At 41.0% G+C, this 20,533-nt stretch overlaps 1 protein-coding gene across 1 annotated transcript in view; it reads right to left on the bottom strand.

Annotated features, from left to right (window-relative positions):
* Positions 1-20,533, bottom strand: part of LOC124805719 (bumetanide-sensitive sodium-(potassium)-chloride cotransporter-like) — a 621,615-nt gene that overhangs the window by 179,597 nt on the left and 421,485 nt on the right. The window contains exon 5 of the mRNA XM_047266288.1: positions 5,855-6,108. Coding sequence (XP_047122244.1) covers positions 5,855-6,108 — 254 coding nt within the window. The remainder of the gene's footprint in view (positions 1-5,854; positions 6,109-20,533) is intronic.

Below are 20,533 nucleotides of genomic sequence, written 5' to 3'. Positions count from 1 at the left end.
TGTCAAGTACCTAAGAACCGTGTAAAACTTATGGAGAATTCGACACCAAACAATCGATTTGTTATGTAAATAACGAAAACAGCACCAGCTAATTATTTCTTTATGGTTAGCACAAAGAGTTTCGAGCATTTACTCTCATTTTCAATTGCATTTGTATTTTTGTTTACGAGTATACGTTTGGTGATGTTTGCATGTGTGATTTTCTGCCTCTCTTGCATCTTTTTGAAGTTAGACTGCAATCGGAAAATCGGACAAAATAAACCTTTGAGTATTTTAAACGCTAATATTAGAAAGGGTATTTTTGTTTGCATACTTACGAGTATTGCGCCTCCTCCATTATATAGAAAATCACAAACACGCTAATCATCACTTACACTGTTTGTTTACAAAACATACTACAAAGATATAACGACACTGTGGCTGCATAATGAGTTTGTACACAGTCAGCATTGTTACAGTGTTATTGGGTTACATGCCACAAAATGTAACCCAGATGTACACAAGAATGCTGCATACAAAACGATGATAAACAGAGGAAACAAAATCCCAATGAACAAAGAGGGCAGGGAGAAAGAATTAGACATCATTAAGCAAACAGCAGTGCCCAATTACTTCCCCAACTCAGTGATCGACAGTATGCAGAGACAAACAACAAAAAAGAAAGAAATTCCTGACTCTTTAAAAGGAAACAATTATACAATCAAATGTATGGCTAGCATACCTTACACAGGTAAAATTTCTCAAAAAGTGACAAACCTACTTAGGCCACATAATGTGAAAGTAGCTTTCACCAAAAACAAAAAACTACAACAGAAACTAGTCCCCATCTTAAACAATAACATAGATGAATTCTGAGACTCAGTAATATAGAAAATAACTTGTAAAACTTTCTCAAGCTACTACATTGGACAAACTGACAGGAATTTTCACATTAGATACACTGAACATGTCAACTGTTACATACATAACCAATTTACAAAATCAGCAATAGCAACACAGACAAGAAACACTGGACACTCATTCGAGTACACGGACGAATATCTTAAGATACTCCACCACTTCCAAAAATCTCATGTTGATGTAATGTAGGAGCTTGAAATTATTCTTGCATCGCGAAGAAAGGAAAAAATATTCTCAATGAAAAACTAGATAGTGAATCAGTTACTTTCTTCAAATGGTTCAAATGGCTCTGAGCACTATGGGACTTAACATCTGTGGGCATCAGTCCCCTAGAACTTAGAACTACTTAAACCTAACTAACCTAAGGACATCACACACATCCATGCCCGAGGCAGGATTCGAACCTGCGACCGTAGCAGTCGCGCGGTTCCGGACTGCGCGCCTAGAACCGCTAGACCACCGCGGCCGGCAGTTACTTTCTTCAAATGTTTCTCCTGCATATGACAACTGTAACAGTTATCATACATATCCACATATCGTCATTAGGAATAAAGTCATTGATAATTTAGTAGTCAACAGTGGTAAAAATATGTTTTATAATAGCTATGTGGCATGTTTTGTTAACGAACAGGGTAAGTGATGGTTTGCATGTGTGTGATATTCTTATAACGGAGGAGGCACAATTCCTGTAAGTAGGCAAACAAAAATACCATTTCTAACATTAGCGTTAAAAAACACTCAAAGATTTATTTTGTCCGATTTTCCGACTGCAGTCTAACTTCAAAAAGACGCAAGGGAGGCAGAAAATCACACATGCAAACATCAACAGACATATTCATGTAAACAGATGCACAAATGCACTTGAAAATGTGAATAAATTCACGATGCGCCTTGTGCTAAGCATAAAAAGTAAGTAATTGGTGCAGTTTTGATTATTTAAATCATGAATGACACAGTTGTAGGCTTTCCTGAATCATCTAATGCGATGAACGAAATGAAATCCATTTGTGGCCACTTTGCTACAGCCTGAGGACTTTTTGACTTTAAAAAAGCAGTCGATACACATGTAAACACAACGAAAATAAATATTTCCAAATGTATTTGAATTAAGTGAAAAAAACTGCTCGTGAAGTCGCCAAGACGAGAACAATGTTTAACGAACTTTAAGACTGGATCGCCTAAAAGATTTTAGAGGAAATAGTTACCACTGACATAATTTTTACGATCACAAAAATATAAAGGGATCTGCAACAGATGATGCTATATGTGAAAGTAGCTAACAGAATATTTTTAGAGCAGTTTATCAGTTAAACTGCTTTGTGCTCTATAAAATTGAAAAGAGGGTCAGTAATAATTTAACCACAGGAAATTCTATCTGTAAAATGTATCTGTAAGATGTTGTTATTAAAAAACTGATAAATGCTTGAGATTTCTTTCATTGTCCTACGTTTTTCAGAATAAACTGTTTATTTTCATTGATAAGAGAAAAGCAACTTAAAAAAATTGTCGTTATTGTGTGATTCCTATTCCAGACAGTAAATAAAAAGTTCAAAAATGTTCAGATGTGTGTAAATTCTTATGGGACTTACCTGCTACGGTCAGCAGTCCCTAAGCTTACACACTACTTAACCTTAATTATCCCAAGGACAAACACACACACCCATGCCCGAGGGAGGACTCGAACCTCCGCCGGGACCAGCCGCACAGTCCATGACTGCAGCGCCCTAAACCGCTCGGCTAATCCCGCGGTCAAATTAAAAGCATTGTTCATGTTTTTTCATAAGTGCATTATTGTCACAACAAAAATAACTGAATAACTCGGAATCAGTGTTTTGGTAATTAGCCTGTTATTGATTTCCATTCAACATATTACGTTTGTTTCTTGCCTACTGCTCGCAAGCAGTCTTTGCTGTCATACTTACATCCACAGGTCGACTTCCATAAATTCCCTGCTGCATCTGCTACGCTACTTCCTCTGCCTCTGATCTTTGTAGCGAGAACATCCTCAGCCAGTGAGGAAGGAGGGCACTGAGACACCAAATGGCTTGTGAGTTTTGCCGGCCGAAGTGGCTGTGCGGTTAAAGGCGCTGCAGTCTGGAACCGCAAGACCGCTACGGTCGCAGGTTCGAATCCTGCCTCGGGCATGGATGTTTGTGATGACCTTAGGTTAGTTAGGTTTAACTAGTTCTAAGTTCTAGGGGACTAATGACCTCAGCAGTTGAGTCCCATAGTGCTCAGAGCCATTTGAACCATTTGAACCAAGCTTGTGAGTTTTGAATAGGAACAGAGCATTCTTCTTTATGTCTGTTCTATTCGAGACTGTTGTTGAGAGAATATATGCTTTTCCTTGTTAGTGATATGACGTGTTAATGAACGGTGTTGCTTTGTGGAGAAAGAACTGTCTATGAAAGCAGTTATAGGTTTATATTGGCGAAGTTGTAAGCACAATTATATACAGTTCTTTTCCACGTGTTTACTCTGGAACACAAAGTAATATCGTTCCTCAAATACACTCTTGACGAGCCACACTGTTATAACGAGATTTCTTAGGCACTGTTCTTGAATGACTAGCAGAGTGATGTTTGCGGTTTCGATTAATGTGATGGAGATTCCGTTTTGTTTCATGTAATACTTGATTCTTGACCAAGTTTAGTAAGCTGGTATTTCATTCACCAAAGTGTTTTTCCATCTTTATATTATGGAACAAGGCTTTGTACGACTGTGTCGAGGCACCACAAGAGTCATGTAACATTAATCTTATTGTTCTGTGTAACGCCTTTGTATTCTTGGGATTCAGTAATAATTACAAGGTTAAAGAGAATTTCAACTCTTTCTTCACGTTTCATACCATCATCAGTTTAATTAAATAACACATATCTATTTAATGGGGGCCCTGAAAAAACACGAGGCACTGTACCAATATCTTATGCAGAAGTAATAAAAGAAATGATTTCATACCCTCAATTCTATTAATAGTTCAGTGAGAACCGCTAATGGACTCACTTGACTTATTCAGATAGTAAATACTTCTTTCTCTTTAGGACGTAAAATAACGAGACAAATAATGTCAGGAATTTGGATCTATGTCGCGACTGGTTGCAGTGAACTTCGTTCAAATCCTACGAAGAGCAGTAAATAAGTGAAATACGTATTTCCTTTGATCGAAGTATGATCTATAGCGTGTTGGGCCACTTAAAATGGAATTAGCTGTCCCAGAGGCTTTTTGTTATTGGTATTGGTTTCGCTGTGGCCGCCAGTCCGAAGACAGGTTTAATGCAACTCTCCATTCTAGTCTATCCTCTGCAATCCTCTTCATCTACGAATAACTACTGCAACCTACGTCAGTTTAAGCGTGCTTACTGTGTTCAGCCTTTCATCTTCCTCTACAATTTTTACCTCAAACACTATTATTAATTTGAAATCGACAATTCGAGGATACCTGAGAATGTGTACTATCGACAGATCCAATCCTTCAGTAAAGTTGTGCCATAAATTTATTTCCTCCCCAATGAGATTCAGTACCTCGTTGTTAGTTATTCGATCTACCAACTACCCTTCAGCAATCCCCTATGGCCCCACATTTCAAAAGATTACATCCTCTCCTTGTTTGAACTCCCTATTGTCAACGCTTCATTTCAGTAAAAGGTGACTCACCAGACAAACAACTTCAGAAAAGGCTTCATAACACGTAAATCTATATGCGATGTTTACAAATTCCCTTTCTTCGGAAATGCTTTTCTTGCTGTAGGCAGTCTGCATTTTATATCCAGTCTACTTTGTCCCTCAACGGTCATTTTGCTGCCCAAATAGCAAAACTCATCTACAGTATTACTTTGAGGTCTCATTTCCTGATCTAGTTTCCTCAACATTGACTGATTTAGTTCGACTAAATTCAATTACTGTAGTTTCGGCTGGTTCAAATGGCTCTGAGCACTATGGGACTTAACATCTATGGTCATCAGTCCCGTAGAACTTAGAACTACTTAAACCTAACTAACCTAAGGACATCACACACATCCATGCCCGAGGCAGGATTCGAACCTGCGACCGTAGCGGTCGCGCGGTTCCAGCCTGTAGCGCCTAGAGCCGCTCGGCCACTTCGGCCGGCTACTGTAGTTTTACTTTTGTAAAAACCAAACCTCTTTTTACGGCACTATCAGTTAAGTTCAACTGCTCTTACAGTTTCTTTGCTATTTCTGACAGAATTACAATGTCATCGATAGACATAAAAATTTTTATTTCTTCAGCATGAACTTTAATTCCTTCTCCAAATATTTCCTTCGTTCCCTTGACTGCTTGCTCAGTGTACAGACTGAATAACATCTGAGGTAGGCTACAGTTCTGCCTCACTACCTTCTCAACCACAGCTTCCCTTTCTTGACCCCTTGATTCTAATAATTACCGTCTGGTTTCTACGAAAGGTATATGTATCCTTTCCATCCCTCTTTCTGTTACAGTACCAAAATACAACATAATTCCAGAAAATTTCTTTTGATCTATTTATGGCAGATGCTGGAAAGGTTACGAATGGACATGCTTCGTTTTTTACATCTAGTAAAATCAGATCGCTAATGTCGTTAATGTGTGGAAATATATTTTAGATGAAAATATTAGGCATCGCATCTTGCAAATTGAGGCGCATGTTCAGACCTGAATTCGCACTAAGAAGATTCAGCATCAGTTTCAGTGAATGGTTGGTAGTTCATCAAGCAAAAAGCTGGTTATGGGTCGTCCTCATAAATCATTACTTTTAATAAAGTTACACTAAGGCAGAAATTACGGGAGACAATTGTGAGCATCACTGTGTTAATTTGCATCAGTACCATTTACACTTTTATGATATAACAAGAACAATCAGACAACATAAACAGTCAGTTATTAAAATGCTTGAAATGAGAACTTCTAATAAGTGAGATTATTGTGAAAAACAGTAAAAGTGTTCTGTTGCACGTACCCTTGTCACCCAGTCCATTCCAACCAGCGCCAGTATTAGAATAGCAACGAGTGTTATGATGCCAACGATCCTTATATCATTGATGTCACCGTCAACAATGGTGAGTGAATAACCTCTTAGCAGGTCCTGCAGTGACTCGCAGAAACCAACAATATACATCGATACAGCTATAGCATTGGCTAGGGTGAACATCAGACCGATAGCGCCGCCAAATTCAGGACCAAGAGATCGAGATATCATGTAATAAATACCGCCTGAAACACCATAAATGTACATAATGTTAAAGATATCATAGAGATGTCACTGTAGTGGATGAAAATAATAACGACAAAAAACAGTTTTCATGGTCACAGATCTTAACTTTACAGCACCTAATGCTGTAGAGAATTACTAGTCGCTAAGACTATTTCTAAATTTACTAACGAATTAAACATGCAGCATGCAATCTGCAAGTGTGGCAGTTTTACCAAGGTACCGCTATCCGTGGATATTCATTCATTGATTCGTGTACTGCTCCATAAATTCCATCAAGAAGAAATGTGAAACGAATCACGATATACATTGACAAATGATAAGCAGCATGTGATATGTACTCTGTATTAACTACGCAGTATCACCATATGGATCAATAATATTTATACGTGCGTTAGTAATTTTGTCAATTAGTATGAAACCCATTTACTGAAGAGGCGCAAAGTAATTTTAGATTTAGTGCAGTACAGGACAGATTGCACGCCCGTTAAGTTTCTAATGCGATATTTTCTTACATTTTAACCGAGCACCACAACTACATGTACCTGTACTCACGGATGGGTCTAAACAGGGGGATTCCGTTAGCTGCTCTATAGTTTCGGCTGATCGTGTCCTCAAGATTCGGTTTCCTCCGGACTTCACTGCCTTCGATGTCAAATTATACGCGATCTTGAGAGTGCTGGTGGAGATGCGATGTGCCATGCGTGTTAATATTCCTCGTCTGTTCCAACTCCCTGAGTGCCCTTCACTCTCTGCAACAACTTGTACCGAGCAGATATGGTAGTCCAGGATATCCCAGGACGCTTTTCTCCACTTTACAAAGTATGGGGTTGGAGAAAAGCCTTTCTGCTGAGTGCCACGGCACATGGGTATTGCAGGCAACGAAATGGCAGACAAGTAGCCAAGGAGGCATCTCACAGTCCTCAGTTCTTTAGTGTGCTATCCCTCTATAAGCTATCACCTCGCTGTTGCGGTACAGAATCATGCATCAATGAGAAGAGGAGTGGCTGTAAGTAACAGATAGCAAACTACTCTGATGAAGTCTACAATTCGGCCACAATGTATCTGGGTCCATTCGCTCAGACAGGATGAAGTTGACATATGGAATAATCGGGTCTATTGCCGGATGTTTGTGTCGCTCTGGCTTCTTCAGGTGCTACCTGAGGTAGCACCTGAAGAAGGCAACGAGTTACGTGGCCGAAATATTGTGCCAGAGCGACACAAACATCCGGCAATAGACCCGATTATTCCACATATCAAGATCTCGCCGCGAAAGCCTGAAGTGTTACAGGATGAAGTTCTTCTCAATCGTCTTCACATATGAGACAGCCCTCTGACGCATGGCTTCTTGCTCTGGCGAGATGGCGAGAGAACCCTCCAATGTGTAGTGCTTGTGGTGTGTAGATCACAGTGTGCTATATGTTGGTAGACTGTTTCTGTATTCAGAAAAAAGGTCAATGGCCTCAATTTACCCTCTATTTTAAATGACAATAACACGAATGTGGTACGTCTTTTTTTTTCTTAAGTAATGAGCCAGCCCCATACTCTTGCGAATCTATTTTGGTTCAAATGGCTCTGAGCACTATGGGACTTAACATATATGGTCATCAGTCCCCTAGAACTTAGAACTACTTAAACCTAACTAACCTAAGGACATCACACAACACCCAGTCATCACGAGGCAGAGAAAATCCCTGCCCCGCCGGGAATCGAACCCGGGAACCCGGGCGAATCTATTTTAGTTTTCCTCTTTTACTTCTCGAGCTTTAACTGACAGTTTTAGGACAGCTCACCGTTTTACCGCTATCGTACATGTTCTGACCTAGTGAGACTGTACAGGCAATCATGGGTGAGGCTGGGAGGGAGTAAGTGCGATTTTATCTCTCACTGCTTCTTATTTCTTTTATCGCATTTTCTACTTTTTACCCACATTCGTATGGGAGCTCATAACCTCCTCGCTGAGCACCTCTGAATCACCAACACACACACACACAGCTGCTCGTCTGAAAGACAAATTTTCTTTCTTTATTCGTATCAGCTGCTGTTTTATCTACTATTGGTGGCTCCATATTTTCATCATTTAGTGATGTTTTTCATAGAAAATAGTTAACTACAAATGTACTAACAGAGTTACGTTAAAACTACGCCACTCTGTTTCATAAGCGATTACTGTTGACAACATAGTGGCGTTCGTTTCGAGCCGGAATTTGACAATGGCAAAATAGTAACCTACCAAGACTGTGGTTTATTGTCCCACGATATTACTGTCTGTGTTGGTCCTCACGTTCGGATATCGCATGAATATTGAATCGTGTGGGGCAGGAGGTTCATATTCAGTACCATGCAAGATCTCAACGGCCCCCGCTGCTAGTGCCCGAGACGATAGACATGTTATTCACTTGGCGCCGAATGATAGTTGAGCCGGTAAAGGCACAGTTGTTTGCAGCAAGCCCAGTACCCACACTGACAGTGCGATGACATCAGGAGCACCATGGAGTGTCAGCAAGACGACCATTGATGCGGTTTCCCTTGACGAGGCAGCCGAAAGAACCTCGACGACAACGCACCCGTGTGTGGAGCCTCTGAGAATACTGAATGTGACGAGACTGCATTCGTACTCTTCGAATATCGGTTCTCTAAATTTAGCTAATTTAGTTACCAGAACACTTTTATTCTACTTTTGAGGGGCTACAGCGAACTTTCCGAAGTTCTAGTCAAGTCTGCGTAAGGAAGTACATGACAGCTGGCAGCGCTGTTCGAACGCGAAGCGCAAACGACTGCAGCCTTTCAGTACATCTACATACATACTCCGCAAGCCACGGCATGGTACGTGGCGGCGGCTACCTTGTACCACCAATTGTCATATTCTTTCTCGTTCCATTCGCAAATACAGCGAGAGAAAAACGACTGCCTATATGTCTCCGTACGAGCTCCAATCACTCTAAACTTATCTTCGTAGTCCAACGTACAGTTGGCGACAGTAGAATTGTTCAGCAGTCAGCTTCAAATGGCGTTTCTCTAAATTTTCTCAGTAATGTTCCTCGAAAGGAGAGTCGCCTTCCCTCCAAGGGTCCCCATTTGACTTCCTGCATCTCGGTAAAAGTTGGTGTTGATCGAACCTGCCGGTAACAAATCTAGCAGCCCGTCCCTGAATTGCTTCGACGTCTTCCTTTAATTCGATCTATCGGTGATCCCAAACACTCCAGCAGTCCTCAAGAATTGGTCTCACTACTGTTCTACATGAGGTCTTCTTTATAGGCGAAACACACTTTTCTTAAAGTCTTCCACTAAACCAAAGTCGATCATTCACCTTTTCTACTACCGACCACACGTGCTCGTTCCATTTTATATCGCTTTGCAATGTTACACCTATACAGTTAATCGACATGACTGTGTCAAGCATACTCCTAAATACATTTTTGCTACCCATCCGCTTCAAAATACATTTTCTACATTTAGAGCAAGTTTCCATTCACAACACCAACTAGAAAGTTTGTCTAAGTATCCCCCTACAGTCACTCAGGGACGACACCTTCCCGTACACCACAGCATCATCAGCAAACAGCCGCAGATTACTGCTCATCTTGTGCGTCTGATCATTTATGTATGTAGAGAATAATGGCGGTCCTATCACACTTCCCTGCAGCATTGTTGATGGTATCCTTTTGTCTGGTGAACACTGCGAACTACTCACATACTAGGGAACCTATTGCACATGCCCGTACCTTCGTTAACAGTGTAAGGATAAGTCAGACAGTAGGGGATTTTACCTTACTTTATTAACTTTCAAAAGATAACTTTATTTTTCTTGTTATGGCCAAGTCTCGGCCGCAGTGTCGGCTGCCCGTAAATTTTCTCATCCCACAGCCTGGCAACAGGAAGTCAGCACCAAGGAAGGCTACCTCGATCACGCGCCTCCCTCGTGTGCTGACGAAGTAATGCTTCCCAGGCGTCACTGACCAGGCCACGCTCTGGGAAGTTTCACTGCCGCCCCCGCGGGTTCCTCGGCTTCTGACCAATCAGGGTGGAGGAGGCCGCGTGGCGGCGTTGGATGTACCCGGCCGCCTGCCACCGGGGCTCTCTCTCTTGGACGGGCGCCCTGTAGCAGTGAACATCTCCCACTTCTCCCGGTGCTGCAGCTCCGTGGACTTAGCTTTCGCAGCCAACATGCTGCTCGAATTCGCCCGATTGGCAGACACCAACTTTCGTTAGCTTCGCGAACTACGTTTCACCATATTCTACGCTCTGGCCCACCCTCGCCTCTTTAGGTCTGACGATGTGACGCTTCACAAGGCAAAAGTGGTCAATAAATGACCTATTACTTCAACTCTTTTAATCATTCCTCCGCGCCCCCAGCCTTCCCATCTGGCCGTCCTGTACAACAGCCTGCAGTGGGGCACTGTGTCAAATGCTTCTCGGATATCTAGGAATATGGAATCTGTCTGTTGCCCTTTATCCACTGTTCCCAGTATATCATGTGAGAAAACCAGCAAGCTGAATTTCGCACAAACGATACCTTCTGAAAACCTGCTGTTTCGCGGACATAAGCTGTTCTTTCTCAAGGAAATTTATTATATTCAAACTGAGAATATGCTTAAGAATTCTGCAATGAACCAATATTAAGGGTATTCATCTGTAATTTGGCAGGTCTGTTCCTTTTCCTTTCTTATAAACAGGAGTTACCTGCACTATTTTCCGGCCGCTAGGGAATTTGTACTGGGCGAGATATTCAAGTTTAATGAAAGCTTAGTAAGGGGTCAATGCCTTAGAGTACTTTTCGTAAAGCCGAACTGGAATTCTACCCAGACATGGCGACTTACTTCAAGTCTTTCAGTTGCTTCTCTACGTCAGAGGCCTATTAGTAAGTCCTTCTCATGCGAGTCTGTGCAATGGTCGAACGACGATAGGTTTCCACGATCCTTCTGCGTGAAGGATTTCTTAAATGCGAAATTCAAAACTTCAGCTTTCCATTTGCTTTTTTCTGTCGCAACACCAGTCCAGGCAAAGAGTGCCTAGATAGAAGTCTTCGACCCATTTCGTCTTCTATAGGGCTATGGCAACACTGAGGCGCTGCCATAGAGTAGAGAGTACAGAGAATGGAAACTCGACTGCAATCCGTGTGCCAAAATTTAGTGCACACATACGAAGCTGCCGTACTTAAACATAGTAAACAACTGTGTGTGAAGCAAAAGGCGAACTGGTACCTTTGGTTTATTTTTTAAAGTTGTGTATTGTAGCTGTCAAACTTAGAAACATATTATGAGCAGTTGTAAGAGAAAAGACCAAACAGGAAACAAACGAGTGGTTTCTACAAAATGGCTGATGGCAATACGTGAGTAAAATGGGTTTTCTGATTTTCTTGCTGTAAACAATAAAAGCTAATTAAATTGTAAAAAAATACTGTATGTAAATGAAGCAAAGCTAAATGAACTACTCGTGTTAGTTTTTCGGTAGAGGTTCTCCTTTTCATTAAAAAAATTAAAAACAACTTGTTCCGCATTTGCACGTTTTCTTCACTATTGTATATAATATCTCTCATTTCATTCCGAGGATAGTGATTGTCACACAGAATTGATTTCTTTCCTATCTTAGATCACACTTTCTTTGTGAGACTTATCAATCGCCATTTATTAAACGAATGTGATTCATATTACATAATATATATCTGCATATTCATATTACATAATACAGGTACATATCTGCGTATTCAAATACAGAGAGATATAAACAGGCAGAATACGGCACTGCGGTACGCAAAGCCTATATAAGACAACAAGTGTCTGCTGCAGTTGTTAGATCGATTACTGCTGCTACAATGACAGGTGATCAAGCTTTAAGTGAGTTTGAACATCGTGTTATATTCAGCGCACAAACGACGGGACACGACATCTCTGAGGTAGCGATAAAGTGGGGATTTTCCCGTACGGCCATTTCACGAGTGTGCCGTAAATATCAGGAGACCGGTATTGCATCAAATCTCCGACATAACTGCGGCCGGAAAAAAATCCTGCAAGAACGGGACCAACGACGACAGAAGAGAATCGTTCAACGTGACAGAAGTGCATCCCTTCCGCAAATTGCAGCAAATTTCAGTGCTGGGCCATCAACAAGTGTCAGCGTGCGAACTGTTCAGAGAAACATCATAGATATGTGCGTACGGAGCCGAATGCCCACTCTTGTACCTTTGATGACTGCATGACACGAAGCTTTATGCCTCGCCTGGGCCCGTCAACACTGACTTTGGACTGCTGATGACTGGGAACATGTTGCCTGGTCGGAGGAGTCTCGTTTCAAATTGTACCGCGCGGATGGACGTGTACAGGTATGGAGACAACCTCATGAATCGATGGATCTTGCATGTCAGCAGGGGACTGTTCAGGCTGGTGGAGGCTCTGTAATGACGTGGGGCGAGTGACTCTGACACATCCCGTCTGATCATCTGCATCCACTCATGTCCATTGTGGATTTCGACGGGCTTGGGCAATTCCAGCAGGACAATGCAATATCCCACATCTCCAGAATTGCTACTGAGTGGCTTCAGGAGCACTCTTCTGAGTTTAAACAAACTCCCCAGATATGAATATTATTGAGCATATCTGGGATCCCTTGCAACGTGTTGTTCATAAGAGATCTCCACCCCCTCGTACTCTTACGGATTTATGGACAGTCCTTCAGGATTCATGGTGTGTCAGTTCCCTCCATCACTACTTCAGACAACAGGCGAGTCCATGCCACGTCGTGTTGCATTTCCGCGTGCTCGCGGGGGCCCTACACGATATTAGGCAGGTGTACCAGTTTCTTTGGCTCTTCAGCGTATGTTTAAGTGAACTTATAGGTCTGGACATAATTGAAAATATTTGAATAAATTAAATTTTAATGGAAGTGTATTTTTTTCGATATTGGTCATAGTTACTGTGATACTTAATTTCCAAGTATTCTGAAGTACAAAATTTGAAAAGTTTGCAGTGATAAATATGGTTGTGGTCGGTTTACATTTGCTTCGTTTTAGATGATACTTTTCTATGTACTAAATGTAGCTAACACATCGAAATTGTTTTTAAAGTTGGAAAGAAAGCGACATCTCACTACAGTGTGGAAAAAAAATAAAGTATTTTATTTTAACGTGCTACCTGATAGCGCCACGTGCAACCAGCATGCAGCTCAGTCGGGAACATTTCGTGCAAGTAGACGCTCGTTTCCCAAATTAGTGATCGCGATTTATTGTTGTACTAAATGAAGAAGACATTCCACACCGGGTTACACGATGAAATAAAACTCTATGGTTCCAGAGGCCTTTCCAAGTCTCAAACATCTACGATGTACATATGCAAGCAGAAGCAGCCAATGAAAATTTGTACCAAAACGAGTACTCGAACCCAGGTTCCCTGATCTCGAGGCGGATCTCTAACCATTACCCCACCCTGTCACAGTGCCTCTGCATAAATGTACGCACTACACTAGCATGCCTCCCCTCTCAATCCAAATTGCAATTAACACCTCAGCCCACATGCTATTCCAATTTAGGGGGAATACCATTCATCGCTTGTCTGCATATATTCAATGTTACATAATGGAAAAGCTGAAACACATCTCATCTTTACGTCAAAATTACAGAGAAACTTCTTAGTGATACTTACCAATCGTCATCTATTAAACAAATGTAATTCATATTATATTATGTATTAGAGTGCACTTAAAGCTCTGGACGTAATCCCGAATATTTGCATAAATTAAATTTTTGTGCAGCCTACTGTCTCCATTTAAAGTAATATCTATGCGTTACTTTCCGGCTGAAAACTTGAAAGAAAATTCCAGCCCCGGTACAAATACCGAAACTCCTGCACAGTGACTCATAACAGCTGTTTCTGTTGAAAGTGAAGTTGATTTATTAACTCAAAGTACCAGGAAAGAAAAATTAAAAAATCAAATAAGATTTCCGAAACGAAAAGAACGTTATTTACAAAAAGTAACTTTATTGTCAACTTAAGCTATAAACAGTGACAGTTCACAATTTGCGCATGTGAACAGTAATGAATTTAAAAGCTTATGAAATAAGTTTTTAATTAAAGGTTTATTATAATTTGTTTCATTAGCGTTTCCTTTTGTGTAAGTTTTCACTTAGTTGGTTAGATTAGTTCCATTTCGTAAGAATGTCCATCTCGTGCCTTACTAGTGGGCAGCTATCGTTCCGCTTTTGCTCGGCTTGAATGTGGCTTCGAGTGCAACTTTTGACTTCGTACAAATGAAAGAAGCCGCCCTCTGCTTTTCTTTCTGTGTACTCTACACTCTATTCTGTGGCGTTGCTACAGAGACGTTTAAAAAATCGCGTTACTTGGTTGGCTGAAGTAGATGTACGAAGCTGTCGTGCAAATACCAGCGATCTTCTTACGGCAACTCGACTGTAGCAGCGTTATCTCTGAATTCGTTCTGCGTCTGCTGTCATGGTTTAGGTGCTACTTACTGAATACGAAAGAACAATTCTTTGCAGTTGCTGGTAGAAAGGTCTTGTGTGCGATTTTCTTAGTGCAGAGCGCTTCCAACAACTTTAAGTCTTTCGTTCGTATTAGAGCCATTTCATACTGCCTCTTAATATTACCCCTAAATAGTAAACGGTGTGACGGGTTCTTGAAATTTATCAGTAAACTTTTATGTACATTGAGAGCATTGGTGATGCGCGATTTTGAAGTGTTTAGTAAAGGGGAGAGTATTGTACCTAGAGGATAGTGCACCGAGGAACAAACGATGTTTTTTGATCGTTACTGCAGTCTAGAGACTGATTTTAGAATCGCGGGAAGGAATGCTCACTAGGGACCGCCGTAAGCAGTTCCCAGCACGTTTTACAGGTTTTCTTTTTTTTTGGAACTGAGGTTGGGCTTTGTGCAGCACTTGTAAGTATATCGCGTTCTACAGATTTAAGTACTGTATAATATATTAAACAAGCTTGCAACATACTGTTAAGGCGTCAGATACAGAATTTTATGGTAAGTAAAATGCTTCACATTTTTAGAACTGTTTATATAACATGTGGTTCATCAACCCATACTTCCTCGGTCGTGCACCATCCTGTACCTCGAAAAAGAAGGCCCCTTGCCATGCAACAAGTGATACTTGCATATGCACGGAGTTCTTTTAATGTTTAACCATTTTATCTGTCTTGATAATTGAAATTTGCGTTAGTTTCGAGTAGCTTCTATTTCAAATGTAATCAACTTATAATTGGCTTTTAATAATATTTCTTAATTTTATTTTACTTACTGTTTATTGGTGTGTAATAGAGTAATAACGTAACGGATAGACTATGAAATACAGTAAAGACCAGAGTTTCTATTTAAATTTGAATGGAATATTTGTTCGCAGGTACATGACATAATTTTTTCCTTGGAACATGATTTCACATTTGGAAAACCCTTAATTTTTCGGAGCAATTTTTTGTAATTTCAGAAAAAGACTGCACTACATAAAAGGTGAATGTCATCATTTAAAACTGGAATAAGAAATTAATTAAACTTATTTTACAGGGCTGGATAGAGGCTAAAGTCTGAAAAGTGCACCAACGTACAACAATCTCCCCTGCTGTTCGTGAATATTTCCAGAGAACTTACGCTGCAGTGTTTGTTGTATATCTTCCATCGTTCTTTGGCGCATGCGTTATACGCAACGATGTTTGACGTAACGCATTATTACAGAAGTACTTCTAACAATACTTTTCGTGCTGTTTTTTACATCGTTTTTTCTTTCTTTTTGGATCGATCTTCCTCCTGAAGTTTCCACTTCTGTTGGAGCGTGGTAAGTTCGTAATCCTCGCTTTCAATTACGTCTATAGACAATTAATAGTTTAGAAGGCGACTTAAGATTTTTAGAACATTTTACTTCCTTACAACTGTTAAAAGTAATTAAGAGAGTCGGGAACTTAAGAACTTTCTGACATAACGTGCATTTCAGGAACGGAAGAAACAAAGATTATGTAACGTGAGCGAGTCACCTTCAATGCTCCATTCTTTGCTTCACATCAATATTACGACTGCAGGTAACGAAGTTACACAATCCGTGAGAGTTCTTTGGCATGCGTTACTTTAACGTGTATAGCATATATCAACAACGAACGCTCAGTCGAAATAAACCTGCATTGAATGATTACAGGGCATCGTAGCGAGCCCAAGGTTCCAGTTTTACATACTCCTGTTTCACACGTACGAGTACATAGTTAGAATAGCACAAAATCCTTAAAATTCCTTCTGGCACGTGCCACGTCAGTTTACCGTTTCTGATACTAATGTATTGATGATGAGTTGAGGGTGAGTTTACGCGTAAGTGAATAAGTGTAATTTTGAGTATTTCCTGTATTTACATAACCCCCGCCCCCTTTATTGATGTGTACATCAATGTCTCCCCAAGTTACCAAAAAATGACCCTGAGCACTATGGGACTTAACATCTATGGTCATCAGTCCCCTAGAACTTAGAACCACTTAAACCTAACTAACCTAAGGACATCACACACATCCATGCCCGAGGCAGGATTCGAACCTGCGACCGTAGCGGTCATGCGGTTCCAGACTGAAGCGCCTAGAACCGCATGGCCACTCCGGCCGGCAAGCTGTCAGGTTAACGGTCAGATTTGACTGCGGAAAACTGCTTCGATTGCTTTCCCTATTATTCGCGGACTTTGCAAAATTTCCATATGCACAATTTTAGCTGCCGACACAAACTGGAAGCTACTCAAAAATGTATGAAATGCGGTATTTCTCGCTTGGTTTTCGTGTTTGAAACTCGCTGGTGAACAGCCGTCAATTCATGTGCAAAACAACTCGGCGCTTCCTTGTAACTGCTTCAATTGATTTGCGAGATGAACGCTAAATCCACGATTCAATATAACTAAATGTTTTTGGAGAAAAACCAGACTCATATTTTATCCATAACAATGTTTGTTTCTGCACCTTGAGCATAAATAAGGACGATCTTTGACAGCCTTGTGAGCCGCAGACAAATTTCGACGTTGGTACATAAAACATACTATGTTGAGGAATGAGATTTTGAAGAAGGCTGGCACTGTAATAGTGATTACAACTTAAGAATACTGTCGCGGTGGTAGAGTGGAAACCGCAGGATCTGTTCATAATCACTCTGTCAATGTTCTGTAAAATCCCCGCCTCTGTCGGGATATTTCTCGCCCTGATGATTAAGTCACATCAAGTGAAATCTGACGTATCCCTGTTGATTTATCAGGATCATTTCGAAATACGGCTGATGGATTAATTCTGAATTTTATGGCCTTACTAAGAGGGTAGAAGTAGGACGGAATGGTTGCTACAAAACAGAAGAACAGCATGATGCAAGCAAAAATGTAACGTTTTCAGTGCTCATTCTCCAGACTTGGGAACAGTAATACAACATTTTCTGTGCAGAAAATTAATGTTTTTACGCGTAGTGCAAAGTTTCCGATCGATTCTTGAAGAAAACGTACACAACGCAGGTAACAATGAACCATCCAGACTGATCGCGGCCATTATTGTGCACGAGTATAAACAGTAATACACAAATGCCTCTGTATGTGTTTTTCTCTATGAATGAAAACATGTTTTTCATAATTGAAGTGATCTGGAGGATTCATGCACGACTCACTAAAACTACAGGTAGCAATCTTATACTCCGCATTCGCAACAAACGCTTCGATCACTTCCCATTTGAATTACATATTTTTTTCGACGTGTTTCTTGACGCGTTAACTTTATAGACACAACACTGTGCGATTTCTTGAAGCGAGTAATTCAACTTCACAAAACCGTTAATTGTTTTGCTCCAATGTTGTTAGCAGTATCTAAAGTCCACCACTTCTGCAAGACAGTAAAGTATCACTGAGAGTAAAAACAAATTTGTCTGGTTTCATAAAATTCAGAAAAGATGGCGTATGTAACGTCGCCGTTATTTTCGATTTGACTCTTACTTCGTTCTGCATATTCGTTTCTCGACCTAGATATTTGACGCACAGAAGGAAAAAGAAAAATTCATTTTCAACAGTACTGAGATTTTGGGTTTTCTTACGTCCTCTTTTCACCCAATACATTACTGCTTTTTCTTTACCTGACGAGACAATTTTAATTTCTGACTTTTATTTCGGGGTGATATATTAATACAATATATTCTTATCACTCTTTAATTCGTCAGTGACCTATACTATCTCCAATTTCTTCGCCATTGATAGATTTTCAGTCTGTGATATCGATTGTTTCAATCATTTCTAATCATATTTCTGCTCTGTTTAAACGTTTATAGATTTTCAGTCTGTGATATCGATCGTTTCAATCGTTTCTAATCACATTTCTTCTCTATTTAAACGTTCACCACCGTCTCGCACTTCACACGGCCTTCACGCTTGTGTACTGGTCTTGACTCCAGCTGGCGTCAGTTGTGTATCTCCATAAAAAGTAGTGAAACATTCAGACTGTTCCTCATCACCTGTATGACGAGATGGAATGAACAAATAAATTTCGGTGCTTGGACGTTGATCAGAATGGTGCGTTTGCAGACTTTTTTCAAAAATTGAAAGACAGAGATGCAAAATACGAATATTAGCTTCAGTTTTCAACAAAGCCTGTTCAGTGAGTGCTGCGCCGATAATTAGAAGACCGCACTTCCACGATCACATGCAATACCATCGGCGTAACAACAGCTAACGAATCCAGATTTATCCGTCTCTTAAATGAAAGGGTCAATCGTGAAAATAACCTTTTTCGCGAGTTTTTTGGGCCGCGCGGGATTAGCCGAGCGGTCTAGGGCGCTGCAGTCGTGGAACGTGCGCCTGGTCCCGGCGGAGGTTCGAGTCCTCCCTCGGGCATGGGTGTGTTTGTTCTTAGGATAATTTAGGTTAAGTAGTGTGTAAGCTTAGGGACTGATGACCTAAGCAGTTAAGTTCCATAAGACTTCACACACATTTGATTTGATTTTTTGAGTTTCTGGGACAATTTACAGCGTGTATAGGCTGTTGAATTTCGGCACGTGAATTTTAAGCTACGTTAACTACGAGAGTGGGAAGAAAAAAACAATTCGTCTCGACACATCAGTTCGGACTAAACCTTTGTGAGCCGTACGTGCTCGGCGAAGAAATTAACTCCACAGTTTATATTTTAGTGTCTAATAGCTGAACTGTGTTGCACTAGGATACGATAGTGGTTCTATAGTTCTTATGAGCTGAGTTTCTACCACGTCTTTTATGAGATTTCACTTAATCGAATCTTACATAATCTTCTAAATTATGCTTGTAATCAAAAACATATTCGGTATCTGTTGAACTCCTAAAGTTTTTGATTTTAAGGGAGAAATAGCTTGAAACTTCCTGGCAGATTAAAACTGTGTGCCGGAGCGAGACTCGAACTCGGGACCTTTGCCTTTGCGGGCAAGTGCTCTACCATATTTTTTTTTTAATTGTAAATTATTTTCTCTGCCAACCTTTTTTTTATATATGGAGAAAGGCGTCTTTCAGTTACGACAAACAAAATTAGAACGTACTTCCGTAGCAACAACAGAACAAGAGTTCCTTCTAAACTATGAAATAGAATTTGAAACTAATAATGTGATGATAGATAATAAAGAAAGAAAAATGTAACCAAATCCCGCATGCCATTCCATGTGCATGGCCCATCTGCGTACAGATTCCATGTTCCAAATTGGTACAACATTTCGCAGCGTGTGGAGCCCCATGAAGGCGGTCATCCTCTGCCTGGTGCTCCCCAACTGTGAGGGGGGTTATCGAAGACACTGCGCAAATAGTTCGCAAATAGTTGTCGGTATCGGGGTGTACACTCAAGTGTACTGTCGTGGAGAAATTGCCAGTAATCAAGCACCATCTTCTCATCATCTCGAAAGAGGTAGTATGTGGACATGCCTTTAAACCATGTGAGAGTGTGAGTCTTCGCAGGTGGGAAATAAGTATCCTCTGGACAAAGAAGGAGCCGTGGCTCAATTGTGTGAGGCGCGATACGTAGGTAGCAGGCGAAGATCTTCTGCACTAGCAGCCATACCTCTAACGCCGATCCACATGTTAAACGGTGTTCGCCAGTATCCACGAGGTGGCAACGTGGGCAAAGGGAGGAATCCGTCATCCCAATAGCGCGCAGCCTTTGTCGTGTTACAACCTTCCCGTTCACCACCTGGTACCACGCGGCTCGTACCCGCGTGGGGAGGAACGGCTTCTGGACCGCTCTCCACACTGCGGGCCATAGGGTCGTAGGGCTCTTCCTCTCAATCACATTGCGAGGGATGGGCCTTAGCAGCAGTCTGTAAACGTCTCTCGCCTTGGGAGTGCGAGTGTTGGGAAGGTCTGGGTGCACGTAACTATACTCAAGAATAAATGCCGAGAGGTGCGAGAGTGAGGGTGTAACGTGCGCAACCGTGTCAGGTGGCAGAAGAGACGCCGGCAGCAATTCCTCTA

The sequence above is a fragment of the Schistocerca piceifrons genome, chromosome 7, assembly GCF_021461385.2.
Source record: "Schistocerca piceifrons isolate TAMUIC-IGC-003096 chromosome 7, iqSchPice1.1, whole genome shotgun sequence".
Taxonomy (NCBI): Eukaryota; Metazoa; Arthropoda; class Insecta; order Orthoptera; family Acrididae; genus Schistocerca; species Schistocerca piceifrons.
Note: the sequence above shows the minus strand (reverse complement) of the source record. Positions and strands in the feature narration are given on the sequence as shown.